This window comes from Aotus nancymaae, unplaced genomic scaffold, assembly GCF_030222135.1.
Source record: "Aotus nancymaae isolate 86718 unplaced genomic scaffold, 86718_ANA_hifiasm-v0.15.2.pri h1tg000041l, whole genome shotgun sequence".
NCBI classification, from domain to species: Eukaryota; Metazoa; Chordata; class Mammalia; order Primates; family Aotidae; genus Aotus; species Aotus nancymaae.
This window is the reverse complement of record NW_026988455.1, coordinates 7809460-7831105: the sequence shown is the minus strand read 5'-3', so window position 1 is coordinate 7831105 and position 21646 is coordinate 7809460. Positions and strand designations below refer to the sequence as shown.

General features: G+C 40.7%; 1 protein-coding gene across 1 annotated transcript in view; it reads right to left on the bottom strand.

Moving 5' to 3' along the window:
- The window catches only part of SNX1 (sorting nexin 1), a 43183-nt gene that overhangs the window by 19651 nt on the left and 1886 nt on the right, over positions 1–21646 (bottom strand). Inside the window, exon 2 of the mRNA XM_012443005.2 lies at positions 5727–5838. Within this exon, the coding sequence (XP_012298428.2) occupies positions 5727–5838 (112 nt within the window). The remainder of the gene's footprint in view (positions 1–5726; positions 5839–21646) is intronic.

Below are 21646 nucleotides of genomic sequence, written 5' to 3'. Positions count from 1 at the left end.
CTCTGTTGCCCAGGCTGGAGTGCAGTGGCATGATCTGGGCTCACTGCAACCTCCACCTCCTGGGTTCAAGTGACTCTCCTGCCTGAGCCTCCTGAGTAGCTGGTACTACAGGGGTGCAGCACCACGCCCAGCTAACTTAGTTTACGAATTTTAATCTGAGGAGTATTCCTTTAGAACATTATATGAACCCTATTTATTTTTGTTACAATTGTTTGTAAAAGAAGTTCAGATACTTGCTTTACACACCAATATGATAGAAGAGGCAGGCATACTGACAGGAAAAAAACGACATCAAAGGAAGAGTCAGGAGATAGCTAGAAAAAAAATGGAGCCAAGATGCAAACACAGCAACATTTGGGAAAGGGCAGTTTTCCATACCTGAGGACAGCACTGTTTTTTTTTAGCATGGTTTAAGAATTTTTCATGATATTTTAGATCTCCTTGTAAAGGTTAAATTATACTTAATACATGCTATCCAATTTGGGACAAAAACACATGTAATATCTGAAAATCTTTGGCTATCTGGGGAGAACTCAGTTGAACAGAACGACTCATTCTCTCAGTGTTCCAGAGAAGGGACTTTAAAAATAGCATTATGTACCATTTTTAGGCATTAAAATTTTTTATCCAAATAGAAAGAATGCACTTTCAACTTGGAGCAATGGAACTAGATGCTCTAAGCCTAAACAGTTCAAACTCTTCCTTTTTAGTAATGAAAAACGTAAATATCCATTTGGGTTTGGTCTGATCAGTAGGTATTCTATTTTAGTCTTAGGAAATTCAAAGAATGCTGTTTTTTTTTCTTCTTTTCCATTTGGAGCTAAAACAAAACCAGAGATGATGGTTTATGTGTATATGCCTATATGCATAATCAAGTTCCAGATCGGTGTTCTAATCATCAAATGTGAATCATGTCTGCAAACGAGGTTGCCACACTGTTAGAAATGAATCTGATCCTTATCAGGAAAGCGAGAAAGGTGGTAACAATCTGACTCTGGGGTGGGAGTGTAAAACAAACAAGCGAAAAAGTACAGCTGATCCTTGAACAAGACAGGTTTGAACTGCATGGGTCCATTTATACATGAATTTTCTTTTTTTTATTATTATGGGTCCATTTATACATGAATTTTCTTTATTATTATTATCATTATTTTTTTGAGACGGAGTCTCGCTCTGACACCAGGCTGGAGTGCACTGGCGCAATTTCGGCTCACTGCAACTGCCGCCTCCCGGTTCAAGTGATTCTTCCGCCTCAGCTTCCTGAGTAGCTGGGACTACAGGCGCGCGCCACCACGCCCGGCTAATTTTTGTATTTTTTAGTAGAGACGGGGTTTCACCATGTTGGTCAGGATGGTCTCGATCTCTTGACCTCGTGATCCGCCCACCTCAGCCTCTCGAAGTGCTGGGATTACAAGCGTGAGCTACCGCGCCCGGCCTTTTATTATTATTATTTAAAAAAAATTTTTTTTTTTTTTAACTATCTCCTGTAATGGGTATAAGCAAATTTTTAAATTTTTCACAATGTCAGCCCCAATTTTTTTCCCTAATTTTTATACATGAATTTTCTTCTGCCTCTGCCACCCTGAGACAGCAAGACCAACCCCTCCTCTTCCTCAGCCTAGTTACTCAATGTGAGGATGGCAAGAATGAAAACCTTTATTATGAACCACTTCCACTTAATGAAAAGTAAATATGTTTTCCTTTCTATGATTTTCTTAAGAACATTTTCTTTTCTCTAGCTTACTAGCTAACTTACAAAAGACATGTTAATTGATTATCTTATTGGTAAGGCTTCCAGTCAACAGTACGCTATTAGAAAAGTTTTGGGGAAGTTGCCGGGTGCGGTGGCTCACGCCTGTAAGCCCAGCACTTTGGGAGGCCGAGGCGGGTGGATCACGAGGTCAAGAGATCGAGACCATCCTGGTCAACATGGTGAAACCCCGTCTCTACTAATACAAAAAATTAGCTGGGCATGGTGGCGCGTGCCTGTAATCCCAGCTACTCAGGAAGCTGAGGCAGGAGAATTGCCTGAACCCAGGAAGCGGAGATTGCGGTGAGCCGAGATCGCGCCATTGCGCTCCAGCCTGGGTATCAAGAGTGAAACTCCGTCTCAAAAAAAAAAAAAAAAAAAAAAAAAAAAAAAAAAAAAATACAAAAAATTAGCTGGGCATGGTGGCGTGTGCCTGTAATCCCAGCTACTCAGGAGGCTGAGGCAGGAGAATTGCCTGAACCAAGGAGGCGGAGGTTGCGGTGAGCTGAGATCGCGCCATTGCACTCCAGCCTGGGTAACAAGAGCGAAACTCCGTCTCAAAAAAAAAAAAAAAAAAAAAGAAAAGAAAAGTTTTGGGGAAGTTATGAACAAATTTTGACTGGGCCGGGGTCAGACCAACCCCTAACCCCTGCATTGCTTGAGGATTAACTATACATATAATGAACATGTTAGGATGTTAGGAGTCTCTGAAACAAGCACCAGTTGAAGTATGTGTGGCATATTCACCATCATGCAGGTCCCACACAAATAATTCGGTTAATAAACATGTTGGGAAGTGAAACAGGAATTATCACTCACTTAAAATACTTGGTTTATTAGAATGCTACTAAAAACCTTTTGCCAGCCTGGACAACATGACAAAAGGCTGTCTCTACAAAAAAATAAAACAAAACACACACGCAAATATTAACCAGGCATGGTGGCCCCCACTTGTAGTTCTAGCTACCAGGAGGTTGAGGGGGAAGATCACTTGAGCCTGGGAGGTTGAGGCTGCAGTGAGCCATGACCATACCACTAAACTCCAGCCTGGGCAACAGAGTGAGACCCTGTCTCAAAAAATAGTAATAATAAAAAAACCTTTTGAAGAGCTGTGCGTCTTCTACTGAAATTCATGTGATAAAGATGCCAAAACTTATATTAGAACATGCTTTTTTTCTTTGAACTCTGGTTAAGAATAATGGAAAAGCATTCAGGCTCCATCAAAGACTCTGATCATCACTAGATTTATCATTTAAAAAATGAAATCAGAACAGTTAAGTTTTCACAGTCAAATATATAAAACAACTGAAGTTCCTGAAGTCCTAAACTAAATGCCTCATTGTAGACAATCCATTGTAGAGATATCTTATGTTCCTTTCTTAGAGGTGAGGCAGGTATTGGCTACTTATAAAACTGGTGGAGGAATGAAGTAAATCAGAACCCTTACTACTAACAAATATGTCCCTAATAAAGATCTACATGTTCACGTGCATAGAATGTAATCACTGGGTAATTATCAAACTAAAATGTCAGGTCAGGTCTTCTTATAAGGAAAGATCATATAAATGTTAAGGTCCCAAAGATAGAAAATTCACTTTCTTTTCAATCTGTCATATAACCAAAGAAAAGTCATTATTTCTCTTCATATCATTTATCCTCCAGAACTTTTTTAAAACTTTTTTTTTTTAACAGAGATGAGATTTTGCTATGTTGCCTAGGCTGGTCTTAACTCCTGGGCTCAAGCAATCCTCCCACCTTGGCCTCCCAGAGTGCTGGGATTACAGGTGTGAGCCACTATGCCTGGCATCCTTCAGAAATTTTATCCAAAAAATAATCAGTACCAGAATGAATACTATATATTTAAATTTCAGGGATGAAGGGAAGTGGAAAATCTCAATTTTTATATTCCTTCTTCTAACCTCTTCTTCCCATGTATGTCTTTTAAATTTCCTACTGGAGTTCTAATGGGAGAATCGTCCCAAGATCTTACCCTCTACCCTCTTTTCTCCCTCCACACCATTCACTCTTTGAAGATCTCGTTCACCTGGAATTTTCAACTACCACCACTAGAAAGATGATTCCCATATGTCCAGTTCTTTTCTTTCCTCAGGTAGGAAAGAAAAGTTCGAGTTCAAGTCACCTCCTGGGTATATCCCTTTGCATTTCAAACTTAAAGTACCTAAAACCAAAGCTAACTTTTTTTTTCCCCAAAGCCAGTTTCTTCTTTAGAATGTGGTTCTACAATGATACCATTTACTTCTCAATCCTTGGACTTAAAACCTTTGACTTGGTCCTCAATCCCCATTTTTTTGACACCCATTATATTCAATCACTAAAATCAGATTTTACTGATTTCCCTTTTGAAAAGTTTTCACCTTTCCTTTCCTGCTTTTATGACCTATGTTCAGTCTTTGCCATTTCATCCTTGAACTAATTTGTCATTGCCTTCTAAAAACTCTCTGCTCTCTGCCCACTGCAACTAATTTAATAAAATTCCAATTCCACTAGGTCAGTTTTCCTAAATCATTACTTTCACATTCCTTACACAAAGCTGCCAGTGGTTTTTAATTGGCATTAAGATGAAAATCCAGACTCAAATTATTAATGTCTAAGGTCCTCCAATATCTGTTCCCAAATTACATTTCCAGCCTTATCTTCCATGACTTCTCCAAGAATGTCCTGCTGTGGTCCACCAGCTTTACTGACTTGCTGCTCAAACATGCCTTATACTTCCTGCCCAACCATGGGGCCCTTTTTTCCTTTTCTCCTATATAAATGCTGCTGCTTCTAAGATCACTTTATTTATTTATTTATCTATTTTTTGAGATAGAGTCTCGCTCTGTCGCCCAAGCTGGAGTGCAGTGGCATGATCTTGGCTCACTGCAGCCTCCACCTCCTGGGTTCAACCAAGTCTCCTGCCTTAGCCTCCTGGGTAGCTGGGAGCACAGGCATGCACCACTGTGCCCAGCTAATTTTTTTTATTTTTTAGTAGAGACAGGATTTCACTATGTTGGCCAGGCTGGTCTTGAACTCCTAACCTCAAGTGATCCACCTGTGTTGGCCTCCCAGTGTGCTGTGATTACAGGTGGGAGCCACTGTCCCTGGCCCAAGATCACTTTAGAACAGGGTTTTTTTAACATTAGGACTACTGACATTTTGGGCTGAATAATTAATTCCTTGTTATGAGGGCCTGTCCGGTGTATAGAGTGTTTACGCAGCATCCATGGCCTCTACCTACTAGATAACAGTAGCACTCCCAGCTGTGACAACCAAAAATGTCTCCAACCATTTCCAAATGCCTTCTAGGGGGCAAAAGCACCCACTCTGTTGAGAACGGGGCAGCTCCCATCAACAAAGAATTATTCAGCCCAAAATGTTAATAGTGCCAAGGTTGAGAAACGGTCCTATACTAGTGTTTTTCAAACTGGAGGTTACAGCCTGTTGATAGATGGTGAAATCAATTCAATGGGTTTCAAAGAGCACTGAAAAAGGAAACGACAGAAAGTTCCAGGTTGTATTAGTAGTAGTAAGGGCAAGTCATTTAATAAAGCAAGTCATTTTGTTTCGGTTTTGTACCACTATGCCCATATTTTGGATTACACCACCAAATGCATTTCTTATTCCCAGTCTTGGTCATCCAAAGCTACAGGCACTGCTTTAGTCACTGGTCTCACACTCCTCTGAGCTCCTGTGACTTAGTATTTCTGTCATTCCTCCAGCTGCATTTCTATTATTGTTTAACAGTTTAACTTGCCTTCTTAAACAGTTGTGTATTTATGTCTTACTCCCTAAATCTGAAAGAATCTCAATGGCAGGGCCTGTATTTCATGTACTTTGGAATCCTCCACAAAAGTATTTTACATAAAGTTATGTTCCCAATGCTTTTTTTTTTTTTTTTTTTGGTTTTGACTTTAACTCAGCAACTTGACAAAGCCATTTGGGAGGTTTCTAGAATAACTTTTGAGTCTAAACTTGCCTGCAAAGAGATCCTGTGGCTCTTGGTCTTGTTCTTCATGGATCCCATTTTCTTTGGAGCCATTGTTGATAGGAAAAAGGGATGTAGTTCTCTTTGGAGACTGGTGCTTACTCTGAAAACAAAGAGATACTCTGAATACATTACCATGAAAAACAAACCCAACTTGCCTAGAAAGCAACTTTTAATGCCTCCCTCAATCACCACCAATCAACCAGTTCAATAAACAGCAAATCATTATTAGTAATGTAAGTGCTGCCCAGGTAATGACAGAGCAAAAGTCAGTCCATACATTTTAGGGTTAATTTCTAACAACATAACCTTGCTAAAATGCCCTGTCCCAAAGCACGATACCAACATGGGTATGTGTACACACAGATAATTTTCAAAAGAACCTGTCCAAATGTGTTTCTCTTTCTCAGTTGATGACCTTTGTTCTTTCAAATGTTGACTGTGCACATTCTAGTGACCAGGATAACTCACTAGAGTCCAGAATTCAAGCTCTGACCATGCTTACTTTGTGGCCCTGGCTAGACGGTTAACTGAAGCCCAGTTGTGTGGATATTACCAACCCATTTGACACGCAAAGGAAGGTATAACACTACGTTCTAATGCTGTTTATAAGTATAATTTATCATTTCATTCTTAACTCACACAGATATAAGTTTCAATAGCACCCTGTGTCAAGCTAGGAGAATAAAAACTAGTCATGCTAAGCCTAGTGAGTACATCATGAAAATAAAGTCAGTTCATGGCCTTTATTCAAAGCTCAGTGATCAGCCTCAAACAAGGGTGGGGTGGGTCCCCAGACCGGTACCAAAGTGAACAAAGCTGGATTGTGCAGAACATGAACTGAAAGCTGAGAATCTGGCTTCAAAAGCTGTGGTGTGGTATTGCAGGGTTTTGAAGTCAGACCCTAAGGGCAAATCAGTTAAAAGACCTGGCTTAAGGAAACTTTTATGAAACATTTCCTTAACAAATCTGAGAAAGTTTGTTCCTTGGAGTCAGACCTTTTCTGACCCAGTGAACAAAGTGAAATGACAGATCTATTTGGGTACTCTAAATTTGCAAATAGCTTCATCCAAATATTGGGGCCACATTTCAGAAAAGAAACTCTTAGCTGGTCTGAAGGTAGTGAGTTAACTTAATTGATGGTTCACAGTCAGTTACAGATCAAACTCCTTGTTCGATATTTCCCCACTTCTCACTACTGCACTTGACTAGTCATATTTTTTTAAAGAAAAAAGAACAAGAAAAGAAACATACCAATATTTAGACTTATATGAATAAACAATCCTTCTACTGGAACTAGTCTATGCTAATGAAGTTTCATGAACACTTAGTTGTATAAGCTTAAATGTTGTTCCAAGTCTGTTAGAGACAGTGGTCCTGTCCTCTAGCTGCTTCGGCAATCTTGAAAACAAAACTGAAAAATCACTGCAGAAAGACAGAGACAGGATAAGTACAAAAGCAGTATTTCCCTTTTGCTTCACACATCACCATAATCAGCCACCTTCTTCCACAACTACTTCCTCCACACACTCTTGCACAGTACACAGATCTCATAGGAAGCCACCTGATTTCATTCACTTCCCACTGACACCAGTCATCTCCAAATGGAGATCTATGAGATTAAAATCCAGTGTGCATTAAGAATACATGTATACAAATGTAATTTACTAGTAGCCAGTAGCCCGCGGGGGAAACTAAAGCCATTTTTAAAATGCCTAGAAGGACTCATTCCTGTGATATGAAGATGAATAAAGCCAGCTTTCAATTTCTGATCTACCACCTAAACTTGGAAAGTTAATGACTACAAATGTTTTCGGGAGCAGTGTTAGAACAGAAGTCTATCTTTCCCTCAAGAGACAGACCCACATAAATGGCATACTGCAGTGATAACTAGAGTACTAATACCTCTCTTCGTCCACCCAACCCTCTTCAAAAGCCCAAACTGTGGCCAGGTGTGGTGGCTCATACCTATAACCCCACCACTTTGGGAGGCTTAGGTGGGAGGACTGCTTGAGCCCAGGAGTTGGAGACCAGCCTCAGCAACACAGTGAGACTCTGTCTCTAGAAAAAAAAAAAATTTTTTTTTAAAGTAGCAAGGCCTGATAGTGTGCACCTGTAGCCCCAGCTACTCTGGAGGCTGAAGTGGGAGGATCACTTGAGCCCAGGAGGTTGAGGCCGCAGTGAGCCATGATCACACCATTGCACTCCAGCCTGGGCAATAAGAGCAAAACTCCATCTAAAAAAAATAAATAAAAGAAAGTAGTATTATCGGACATAATAGTTTCAAAGGCTCTACTAAGCTCCCTTCCAGAAAGACCAACAATTTATATTCCCCAAGAAGTATATAAGAGTGCTGCATCCACAGCAACACTAAGCATTCTCTCTCTTAAAAAATCTTTGCGCCATGCACAGTGGTTCATGCCTGTAATCCCAACACTTTGGAAGGCAGCAGTAGGCAGATCACCTGAGGTCAGGAGTTCGAGACTAGCCTGGCCAACATGGCAAAGCCCTGTCTCTACCAAAAATACAAAAAATAGCCAGGTGTGGTGGCACATGCCTGTAGTCCCAGCTACTTAGGAGGCCATTGCACTTCAGCCTGGGCGACAGAGACTCTGTCTCAAAAAAAAAAAAAAAACTTCACTAGGTTGAGTGTGAAAATTTCTTTACACTCGTTTGCTAGTCATTTGAACCCATGACTTGCCTTGATATTCTTCACCTATTTTTCTATGCTAAGTTGGCATTAGGTGTGCATTTTCTTTCTTTCTTTTTCCTTCCTTCCCTCCCTCCCTCCCTCCCTCCTTCCTTCCTTCCTTCTTTTTCTTAGATGGAGTCTTGCTTTGTCACCCAGGCTAGTGTGCAGTGGCACAGTCTTGGCTTGCTGCAACCTCTGCCACCCTGGTTCAAGTGATCTCATGCCTCAGCCTCCCATGTAGCTGGGACTACAGGTGTGCACCACCACACCCAACTAACTTTCTTGTATTTTTAATAGAGACGGGATTTCACCATGTTGGCCAGGCTGGTCTCAGACTCCTAACCTCAAGTGACCTACCTGCCTCGGCCTCCCAAAGTGCTGGGATTACAGGCGTGTGCCACCGTGCCCAACCTAGGTGTGGATTTTTCTTACACATAAATATGTTAACCTTTTATCCTGCATACTGTACAATACCCCTCCCTAATGTTCTCTCTTCTGAATTTTTTTTTTTTTGAGACCACTCTGTCACCCAGCCTGGATGTAATGGCGTGATCTTGGCTCACTACAACCTCCACCTCCCAGGTCAAGCAATTCTCCCGCCTAAGCCTCCTCAGTAGCTGGGATTACAGGTGCCCGCCACTATGCCTGCCTCATTTTTGTATTATTAGTAGAGATGGGGTTTTACCATGTTGGCCAGGCTGATCTCGAACTTCTGACTTCAGGAGCTCTGCCCACCTCAGCCTCCCAAAGTGCTGGGATTACAGGTGTGACCCACCATGCCCAGCTCTTTTGATATTTTATTTTTGTCCCTATCAAATTTATTTTCAGCACTGGAAAAATTAAGTTTTTTTTTTTTTTGAGACTGAGTTTCGCTCTTGTTACCCAGGCTGGAGTGCAATGACGTGATCTCGGCTCACCGCAACCTCCGCCTCCTGAGTTCAGGCAATTCTCCTGCCTCAGCCTCCTGAGTAGCTGGGATTACAGGCACGCGCCACCATGCCCAGCTAATTTTTTGTAATTTTTAGTAGAGACAGGGTTTCACCATGTTGACCAGGATGGTCTTGATCTCTTGACTTCGTGATCCACCCGCCTCGGCCTCCCAAAGTGCTGGGATTACAGGTGTGAGCCACCGTGCCCGGCCAAAATTAAGTTTCTTTTATGCTGAAGAGTACCTTGTACACAGTTGGCCTTCGAGGCATAATATTATCATCAAGTTTTACTTAAGCTCAGATTTTTAAAACAACTGAGCAGAACCATTTTTAAAGAAGAAATAGACCCATGCTCACAGTATCCTATATTCACATAGAGCTGTTAACAGAAAACAAGTCTTCTATGAGATTTGAGTCCATAGTAATAGTATGTTTTCAAAATACAAAGCCACCTGGACATTATAACATACTTTATATGCTATGTCTAAGGTTAAAAGGCTGATTATTTATTAGTATTATTAAAGTGTAAAAGGCTAATTTTAATCAACAGTTAAAATTTTATAAAGAACTTCTTTTGAGAGAAGGGGAAAGCACATTGATTACACTGAATGGCAAAACCAATACGAAAAATAAGCCTTGCTTTATAATTCATATTTTTAAAAACTCCTTAGCAGTCAATGTCACCTAACTATTCACCTGTGTGAAAAGGGCTAAATTTCTAGGCAACAAACTATTCTCTGTGATGAAAATACTGTTTGTGATATAGAAAAAAAAAAGCCAAAGAACTGTCCTTGCTTTTTTTTTTTTTTATTTTAGCAGCTAAAATCCTAGCTGGGATGTCCAACACTTGCTTACTCCCTTTGGCTGTTAATTCTAGCCAGTGGTTCTACTGATAAGCCTGTTTAAGAGTTCAGCTGCTTCTGTTTATAATTAAAAGAGGATACAGACAGACCAATACTAATTTGCAGACAGGTAGTAGAAAGATGTGCCAGAGAGAGAGAGCGCACTTTTGTTAAGAGCAGATATTTCTCCACAATTACCAGCCTCAAAGCCATTCTAGGCCACTAGCACAATTTTCTTAGCTCAGAGAAGGACAGGCACGGGCTTGCTGCCCCTCAGGGCTGACGCAGCCATTCACTGCTTGGAGTACTGCTGGATTCAGGGCACTTTCCCTTTAGGTTGTCCAGTTGTGATTCTTCCTCATGTTGCTTAACTGCTCTTTGCTCCACGCAGAACCCTTGCATTATAGTCAAGAGATCTCAAAAGGGTAGGTGCTGTTAAAACTCAACTGTATTTAGAGGTCAAATCCATATTAAATGTTAAGGTAACATGGCTCTTGGTAGACTAGGTAACTCATTTTTTGAGGAAAAATTAGGATAGTTTATAGTGAGGCAAGATAGAGCTAAGGAGTTGTGTGATCACACTAATGTAACAAGCAAGGACAATTAGGAGTAAGTCAATCCCAGGAGCTATACCCAAATTATAAGGGGGCAGCCATGGAGTCTTTAAAAATTACCCTGGAAGAACTTAGCATGAAATACTGCTGGTTGGCCAGGCGCGATGGCTCACGCCTGTAATCCCAGCACTTTGGGAGGCCGAGGCGGGTGAATCACAAGGTCAGGAGTTTGAAACCAGCCTGACCAACATGGTGAAACCCCATCTCTACTAAAAATACAATAATTAGCCAGGCATGGTGGCGTATGCTTGTAATCCCAGCTACTAAGGAGGCCGAGGCAGGAGAATCGCTGAAACCCGGGAGGCAGAAGTTGCAGTGAGCAGGATTGTGCCACTATATCCCTGCCTGGGCAACAGAGTGAGACTCCATCTCAAAAAAAAAAAAAGAAATACTGCTGGTTTTGCCACCTTTACTTCTAGGGGAAAATGAGTGAAGCAGGACAGTCTATTTGTTTTTATTGCTTCTGCAACAAATTATCACAAATTTAACAGTTTAAACAATGCAAATTGTCTTGTAGTTCTGAAACAGTCCAAGGGGTTTTGCTGGACTAAAATCAAGGTGTCAGTAGGGCTGAGTCCCTTTCTGGAGGTTCTAGGAAAGAATCTGTTTCCTTTCCCTTTCTGGCTTCTAGGGTTCTTTGGCTCACAGCCCACTTCTTCCATCTTCAAAGCCAGCAATGCTGCATCTCTCTTCCCAACTCTTCCATATGTCTTTCACAGCCTGTCCTACATTTTTAAGGACCCGTATGATTATACTGTCCCATCCAGATAATCCAGGATAATTTCCATATCTTAAGGTCTGCTGATTAGCAATCTTAATTCTGTCTTCAACCTTAACTCCCCCTTGTCACATAACCTAACATATTGTGGGGGAGGCATTATTCTGCCTACAGCAGAGAATGACTCCTCTCCCACCACATTTCAAAACTGGCACTGATGCACTAAAAGTATTCGTGCTTGAGAGAATGAACATTCAGTGTTTAACTCCACAGCTTAAGGAGTTAAACTAGGGGTTCTTATCTTGGGGCCCATTAGCCATATATTTCAGGGGGTAGTCTATGAACTTGCATGGGATTAAAATTATTATAATTTCATTTTCATTAACCTTGAACTGAAATTTGGCATTTCCAATGATCATAAAGATAGGCAACAAACCATAACAGTAATAGCAGTACCTGAGACTATAACTGATACTAGGTATTTTTATATGAGATTATAGTTTTTATAGATCTCCAAGTGTCATTGATGCTTATCTCTATTTAAGTATGTTATTAATGTAAAATTGTTTAATGTATTCAAACCATATTTCAATATAATTGGTTTCCTTCATAATCTCATGTATTTTATTTTACACATTTAAAAACATTATTCTGGGAATGTGTCCACAGGCTTTACTAGCCTGCCAATTGATATAACTTGACTTTTTTTTTTTTTTTAACCACAGCACAAAAAAGGTAATAACTTCTGAGATATAGAGGGACTAATGAAAATGGAAAAGGGAGAGCTGGAAGGATGGGGAAAATAGCATAAAGCTGACCATCGAGCTAGTTAAGGAAAAGCAAGGCCATTAGAGACCTTATGAGCCCCCAAATTTAGCCTCAGACATTCTACTGAATTATCTGGTGTAATTTCCCAACTAAACTTTTTGGGTCTCAAACTAACAAAACTTAGATGGGCCTAGAAAACTGCAGAAGGATCAGAGTACTAACGGGTGGATTACCTTTCTAAATTAAAAAAGCAAACCCAGTTCAAATCTGCTCTGAAAGCAGAATGAAGCTCCAGCTGTCCATTTGACTAAGCAAAATAATAAGCCAGAAAAAGTTGAGCAACAGCTTTTCCTGGAGATGAGATACTTATGGCCACTTGCTCTAGCAACTATCAACTACTCATGATTTATTTATGTCAAAAGTTATTTAAGAGTACTGAGAAGCTTGAGAACCAAGGAAGAAAGATTGTTTTTTTCTTCTCCCCAATCTAACCTAATGAATTACAAACGGCCAAGTTATCAGAGTGGCCTTACCACCTAAGTACGTGAAGGGTTGGCAACCCCTTACAGAAACCAGGTCTGACTGCAACCTTTATTGTTTCTCTCATAAGCCCCAACCCCTATATGTATTTTTTTATTTTTAATATTTTTTGAGACAGAGTCTTGCTCCGTTGCCCAGGCTGGAGTGCAGTGGTACAATCTTGGCTCACTGTAACCTCCGCCTCCTGGGTTCAAGTGAGTCTCCTGCCTCAGTCTCCCCAGTAGCTGGGACTACAGGTGCATGCTACTATACCCAGCTAGTTTTGTATTTTTAGTAGAGATAGGGTTTTGCCATGTTGGCCAGGCTGGTCTTGAACTCTTGACCTCAGGTGATCCACCCGCTTTGGCCTCCCAAAATGCTGGGATTACAGGCATGAGTCACCCCGCCCAATCCCAAACCCTAACTTAAAAAAATTTTAAGTCAGGTTATTACTAGCCATCTTTTTTGTTTGTTTGTTTGAGGCGGAGTCTGGCTTTGTCGCCCAGGCTGCAGTGCAGTGGCATGATCTCGGCTCACTGCAAACTCTGCATCCCAGGTTCAAGCGATTCTCCTGCCTCAGCTTCCCGAGTAGCTGGGATTACAGAGATACATTGCCACGCCCAGCTAATTTTTGTATTTTTAGTACAGATGGGGTTTCACCATGCTGGCCAGGCTGGTCTTGAACTCCTGACCTCAGGTGATCCACCCGCCTTGGCCTCCCAAAGTGCTGGGAATTCAGGTGTGAGCCACTGCACCTGGTGTATTAGCCATCTTTAAAAGTTGCTCCCGGGGCCGGGCGCGGTGGCTCACGCCTGTAATCCCAGCACTTTGGGAGGCCGAGGCGGGTGGATCAAGAGGTCAAGAGATTGAGACCATCCTGGTCAACATGGTGAAACCCTGTCTCTACTAAAAATACAAAAAATTAGCTGGGCATGGTGGCGCGTGCCTGTAATCCCAGCTACTCAGGAGGCTGAGGCAGGAGAATTGCCTGAACCCAGGAGGCAGAGGTTGCGGTGAGCCGAGATCGCGTCATTGCACTCCAGCCTGGGTAACAAGAGCGAAACTCCGTCTCAAAAAAAAAAAAAAAAAAAAAAAAAAAATTGCTCCCTTTACTCCAAAAGTAGTCCTTTATAATTACTTTTATTAGCTTTTCGTCCATAATTCTGAAAGCTAATTGCTAGTACAATACAATGATCAAGAAATTAATGAGTTTATGTACTTCAGGGAAATCTAAACTTATGAGAAGTAAAACTTGTTTACTATTTGAGCTGAGCACTAAAATGAATCTTTGCATATACCTGCAACTTTTTTCAAGAATCTGTTCACTATAGGCTGAGAGCAGTGGCTCACACCTATAATCCCAGCACTTTGGAAGGCAAGGCAGGTGGATCACAAGGTCAGGAGTTCAAGACTAGCCTGGCCAACATGGTGAAACCCTGTCTCACCATGTGAGTGGTGGGCGCCTGTAATCCCAGCTACTGGGGAGGCTGAGGCAGGGAATTGCTTGAACCTGGGAGGCGGAGGTTGCAGTGAGCCAAGATTGTGCCACTGCACTGCAGCCTGGATGACAGAGCAAGACTCTGTCTCAAAAAAAAAAAAAAAAAAAGGCCGGGCGCGGTGGCTCATGCCTGTAATCCCAGCACTTTGGGAGGCTGAGGCAGGTGGATCACAAGGTCAAGAGATCGAGACCATCTTGGTCAACATGGTGAAACCCCGTCTCTACTAAAAATACAAAAAATTAGCTGGGCATGGTGGCGCGTGCCTGTAATCCCAGCTACTCAGGAGGCTGAGGCAGGAGAATTGCCTGAACCCAGGAGGCAGAGGTTGCGGTGAGCCGAGATCGTGCCATTGCACTCCAGCCTGGGTAACAAGAGCAAAACTCCGTCTCAAAAAAAAAAAAAAAAAAAGAGTATGTTCACTGTAATGTGGAATTTCAGACCAGATCTGACCACTTGATGTAATGTTAACTCCAAAAACAAGTGTTTGAGGCCACATCCCTGTAGAAAACACTACACACTAGAGGGAAACTTACACATGACTATTTCCTAATATTAGCTGTAAATGACTAAACTAGTAACTAAACAAACTAAGCAATATACCTTTGTTTAAAGGTACTTTTATATAGATTGACTTTCAGAAGTCTAGTTAAGATCAGAGAAGGGCTAATATCAAGAAACCTAATGAGGATGGGTTACATCTTTGGGTACAACGACCCATGCATGTTTCACAGAACAGAGAATTAAAGTATTAGTCAGCTGAACCATAAATCTCCTTACAGCTTTCAATAAAACTAACAAACTCTGTCCAGATCTAAAGAAGTTATCCTATAAACACTCAAAAAGAAAGAAACTGCTTATAGTTAACAATCTTTCCATAAAGCATAAACAAAAATACGAGGCCCAGTTTTACAGCTGAGTACCACCAATTTTTAAGAAACAGATCATTCCAATTGTATAAACATTTTTGAAAGAATAGAAAAAGAAAGTACCATATAATCTTAATCCCCAAACCATACAATTCTACAGGTTTATCTTATGAACATAGATGTAAAAGAACAAATGTTGGCAAGGATATGGAGAAATAGGAACACTCATACACTGTGGGTGGGAATGTGTAGTAGTACAGCCATTATGGAAAACAGTATGGAGGTTACTAAAAGAACTAAAAATAGAACTACCATAGCATCCAGCAACCCCACTACTGGGTATGTATTCAAAAGAAAGGAAATACATCAAAGTATATATATTTCTTCTGCATGTCCATGTTTATTATAGCATACTATTCACAAGAGTCAAGATACGGAATCAACCTAAGTGTCCATGAATGGATGAATGGATAAAGAATATGTGGTATATGCCAGGCGTGATGGCTCACATCTGTAATCCCAACAATTTGAGAGGCCAAGGAGGGCAGATCATTTGACTCCAGGAGTTTGACACCAGCCTAGGCAATGTGGCAAAACCCCATCTCTACAAAAAATACAAAAATTAGCTGGGCATGGTGGCATGCATCTGTAGTCCCAGCTACTTGGGAGGCTAAGGTGGGAGGATCAGCGGAGCACAGGAAGTCAAGGCTGAAGTGAACCATGATTGCACCATTGCACTCCAGCCTGGGAGACAGAGCAAAACCCTGTCAAAAAAACAAAAACAAACAAACAAACAAAAAACACCAAACCCCAAAAAACATGTGGTATATATAAAAATGAACTATTTATTATTCAGGCATAAAAAAGAATGAACTCTTGTTATTTAGAGCAACATGGATGGAACTGGCAGTCATTATGTTAAGTGAAAAAAGCCAGGCACAGAAAGACAAGTATCAAGTGTTTTCACTCATATGTGGGAGCCGAAAACATGGATCTCATGGAGGTGGAGAATACAATGGTGATTCCCAGAAGCTGAGAAGGGAAGGCTGGGGAGGATGAAGACAAGTTGGTTAATGGGTACAAAAATACAGTTAGACAGAAGGAATAAATTCTAGTATTTGATAGTATAGTAGGAAGATTATAGTCAGCAATAATTTATTGTATATTTCAAAAGAGCTAAAAGAGAATAATTCTAATGTTCTCAACGCAAAGATAAATGTTTGAGGTGATAAATATCCCAAATACCTTGATTTGGTCATTATACCATGTATACAGGTATCAAAATACCATGTGTATCCCAAAAATATGTATAACTATATCAAAAAATATATAAAAGAGACAATATACCATAACCTTGTTGAGTCTATTACAGTAAAGCAATATTAAAAAAAATAATTCACCATATAGCAGATTTAAGACAGAAACTCTATAACCAAGAGATGTCAAAAAATAATGAAATTCAATAGATATTTAAAAATTCCTATCAAGACAGCAACAGAAGGAAACTTAAAAAAAAAACTTGATAACATCTACAAAAAATCTTTAACAAGCATCATTCCTTTAAAAATGTTTCTTTTTTCTTTTTATGTTTAGTTGACAATTGTACATGTTTATGGGAATCCGAGTGATATTTCAATATGTGCATACAATGTACAATAATCAAACCAGGATAATTGGTATATCTAGCATCTCAAACACTTATCATTTCTTTGTGCTATAATCATTCAAAATCCTCTGTTTCAGCTTTTTGAAAATATACAATAAATGTAGTTAACCACATTCATTCTACAGTACGGCAGCAAGCGAGGTCATTCCTCCTATCTAGCTGTAATTTGGCATCTGTTACCAGAGGTTGGTTAGGATACAAAATTAAACTGGTTTTAAAAAGCTGAGGTGGGACTATAAAATGGTGCAACTACCATGGGAAGCAGTATGGAGGTTCTTCAAACAACTGAAAATAGAACTACCACACAATCCAGGAATCCCATTACTGGGTATATATCCAAAAGAATTAAAGGCAGGATTTTGACAAATATTTTCACAATCATGTTGACATCAGCACTATTCATAATAGCCAAAAGGAGGAAAGAAACCTAAATGTCCACTGGCAGATGAATAAATAAAATGTGTTATATACATTCAATGCAATATTATTCGGCCTTAAAAAAGAAGGAAATCTTGTCACACGTTATAACATGGACCAGCCTGGGCAACCTTGAGGACAATGTGCTAGTAAAATAAGCCAGCTGCAAAACAAATACTGTATGACTCCAACTTACATGAGGTTTTGAAAGTAGACAAATGACAGAAACAAAGTTAGAATGGAGATTGATTACCAGGGACTGTGGAAGCTGTTTATAAGTATAGAGTTTCAGATTTGCAAAATGAAAAGGTTCTGGACTTCTGTTTCCTAACAATGTGAATATAAACTATGTACTTAAAAATGATTAAGATGGTAAATTTTGTTATGTAAGTTTTATCTTAATTTTTTCAAAAAGATTTTTTGGGCCAAGCATAGTGACTCATGCCTATAATTCTAGCACTTTGGGAAGCCAAGGTGGGAGCTCACTTGAGCCCAGTAGTTAAGAGACCAGTCTGGGCAACATAGGGAGATCCCATTGCTACGAAAAAAAAAAATTAAAAATTAGCTGGGCATGGTGGCACATGCTACTCAGGAGGCTGAGGTGGGAGGATCACTTAGCCCAAGAGGTAGAAGCTGCAGTGAGCAATGATCGCCGCACTGCACTCTAGCCTGGGAGACAGAGAGAGACCTTTTGTGTATTTAAGTATGTATGCATGCATGTATGTATATATGTATTTACTAACAAATAAGTAAAAAGCTTTTGCCTCCTCTTGCAAGATGTTAAAGTGATCACAGATTTAGGACTAGTTCTGAAAGACCATGTCCTTTCCTGCCTAAATGCTAATACATAACTTACATAACTCTCTGAACTCTTTTGTAGTCTTAAAGCAATGACTCCAAATTTATTTCACTAATTCTTTTGAGTCTTTCCCCTTTTTTTTTTGAGATGGAGTCTTGCTGTCACCCAGGCTGGAGTGCAGTAGTATGATCTCGGCTCACTGCAACCTCCACCTCCTGAGTTCAATCGATTCTCCTGCCTCAGGCCCTACCCCCCCACCGCCCCCCTGAGTAACTGGGATTACAGGTGCATGCCACCATGCCTGGCTAATTTTTGTATTTTTAGTAGAGACAAGATTTCACCATATTGGCCAGGCTGGTCTTGAACTCCTGACCTCATAATCTGCCCACCTCAGCCTCCCAAAGTGCTGGGATTACAAGCGTGAGCCACCGTGCCTGGCAGAGTCTTTCCCATTTAAGTAACTGGTTTATACATTCTGAGATGCATGTCTAAGACTGCTCTTTCAATTATAAATGAAACCACATTTTAATTACTGAATTAACAAAGCCTCCTCGGCTGTAAAAGAGAGCAGATGGGATGATTAACAGCAGCAGTTGTATCAATGCCCAAAAAATTACAGGCATGCCATAAATTAGTTTTAAACTTTACATGCCTCAGCTTCAAAATTCTTCAGTGCCCCTCTCTGTCTCCAATATGCAACAAAATAAAAGATGAAGATTAACTTAAATTAGTAAAATGCTATTGAAGTTGGCTGGGCATAGTGGCTCACACCTGTAATCCCAGCACTTTCAGAGGCTAAGGCAGGTGGATCCCTTGGGGGATCCTGGCCAACATGGTAAAACTCTGTCTCTACTAAAAATACAAAAATTAGCCAGGCATGGTAGTGCGTGCCTGTAATCCCAGCTACTCAGGAGGTTGAGGCAGGAGAATCACTTGAACCCAGGAGGCAGAGGATGCAGTGAGCTCAGATTGTGCCACTGCAGTCCAGCCTGGACAAAAAGACTGAGAATCTGTCTCAAAAACAAAAACAAAAGGTATTAAGTCATTAAGTATCTATTTGATGGCTTTAGCTAATCAAATAAATATTACTAGTTTTGTTGTTGGTTTGGGATGAGGTTTCACTCTTTTGCCCAGACTAGGTGCAGTGGTGCAATCCCAGCTCACCGCAGCCTCAAGCTCCTGGGCTCAAGTGATCCTCCTACCTCAGCCTCACAAGTAGCTGGGACTACAGGCTTACGCCACCATGCCAGGCTAATAATAGTTAGTTTTGACTTTGATCAACTGTACCCATTTTTAAGGTGAACTTTTCTAATCCACTGTTAGATTTTGTGGGTTTTCTGTTTTTAGAGTAATTCCAGTTTACAAAATGCTCACCAAGAAATACAGCTCATGCCTTCAAAAAGTAAGCACTTTTTTTTTTTTTTTTTTGGAGACGGAGTTTCGCTCATTACCCAGGCTGGAGTGCAATGGCGCGATCTCGGCTCACCGCAACCTCCGCCTCCTGGGTTCAGGCAATTCTCCTGCCTCAGCCTCCTGAGTAGCTGGGATTACAGGGATGCGCCACCATGCCCAGCTAATTTTTTGTATTTTTAGTAGAGACGGGGTTTCACCATGTTGACCAGGATGGTCTCGATCTCTTGACCTCGTGATCCACCTGCCTCGGCCTCCCAAAGTGCTGGGATTACAGGCGTGAGCCACCGCGCCTGGCCCAGTAAGCACTTTTTAAATGTTTATTATGGAAGGAACTGTTCTAAGTGCTTTGCAGGCATTTTAATTTAATCTTCACAGTAGTGGTAGAGGTAAATACTAATATTATTCACTTTTTCTTTTTTTTTGAGATGGAGTGACAGTCTTGTCACCGAGGCTGGAGTGCAGTGGCATGATCTCGACTCACTGCAACTTCTGCCTCCTGGGTTCAAACAATTCTTCTGCCTCAGCCTCCTGAATAGCTGGGACTACAGGCACCCACCATCATACCTGGCTAATTTTAGTATTTTTAGTAGAGACAGGGTATCACCATGTTGGCCAGTCTGGTCTCAAACTCCTGACCTCAAGTGATCCGCCCACCTCAGCCTCCCAAAATGCTGGGATTACAGGCATGAGCCACCTCGCACCTCGCCCAGCCATATTATTCACTTTTTACAGGTGAGGAAACTGTAGAGAGTAATTAAGTACTGTGTCCAAGGATAAACTAGCAAACCATAGAGCCTAGTTTTAAATCAGACTTCAAAGCCCACGCTCTTACTTTATTCTTCAATGTTGTTCTTTAAAATACCACAAGCACTTAAATCTTCTTCTCTGGCTCACAACTAAAGCATTAATTGGATTATAATTTGTTCTTTATGGCTGTTTAACAAGACAGTTAAACTAGTGAGGTATCTTGGGGTCTTGGCTTCCTGAAGATTAACGTGAAGTTGGGTAGCTAGAAAAATGGCTTACAGGTGGTATTTTAGTTTCCTTAGCAACTCAGTTTTCTTAGATCATATCTAAATAAAAATAATTATGCTTTCTGTGGTAGAACAAGGTCATTCTGACCTCCTCTCCTCCCTTTTAGCTGGAAATTAGACAAAGGATTTTTATGGTCTTATAAAAAAAGAGGTATTGATAACTCCACAAAGTATGGTAAGATGAATTAAACTGAAGCCTCCTGCACTTCTTTTTTTAAAATTCTATTTATTTATTTAGAGACAGAGTATCGCTCTGTTGCCTAGGCTGGAGTGCGGTGGTGCAATCTTGGCTCACTACAACCTCTGCCTCTGGGGTTCAAGTGATTCTTGTGTCTCAGCCTCCCTATCTGGGATTACAGGCGCACACCACCATGCCTGGATAATTTTTGTATTTTTAGTAGAGATGGGGTTTCACCATGTTGGCCAGGCTGGTCTCGAACTCCTGGCCTCAAGTGATCCTCCTGCCTTGGCCTCCCAAAGTGCTGGGATTACAGGTGTGGGCCACCGCACTCGACCACTGCTTTAGATAACTCTAGAAAATAACTCCTCACCCTTCCAGGTTCCTTTTTGGAAAATAAAACGTTTGCCTATGTAACCAATCACTTTCAGTGTCAGAGTTTATGTTTTCACATTCTCAGTCTGTACATCATTCAAGCGGTTTTAAGGAAGAGACTAAATATTTATTTTAAATAACATGCAAAAAGACTAAACTAGCAGCAAGAACTATTATTTCTCAGGGCGAGTGGCATGCACCTGCAGTCCCAGCTACTTGGGAGAAAGGGAGGATCCATTAAGCCCAGAAGTTCAAGACGAGCCTGGGCAACACAGGGAGACTACATCTCCAAAAACAAACAAAAAGTTTTTCCTGTTTTATGACAGTCACAAAAAGTTATTATTTTTCAGAATAACAGACTTCATTTGACAGTTTTAGTTGTTTTATTAGAATTATCAAGCACCTTATAAGCTGAGATTATGGACTCAATTTCCGAATACAGGACAGGGAAAATCTGACATAAGTGAAGAAAGCCTCAAACTTTTTCAGACCACATGTTGCATAAAGAATTTATAGCTGTTTTATTTAGTTGGTTACACACTGAGTAGCTACTATGAAGAGAAGCATTATGCAAAACAGATA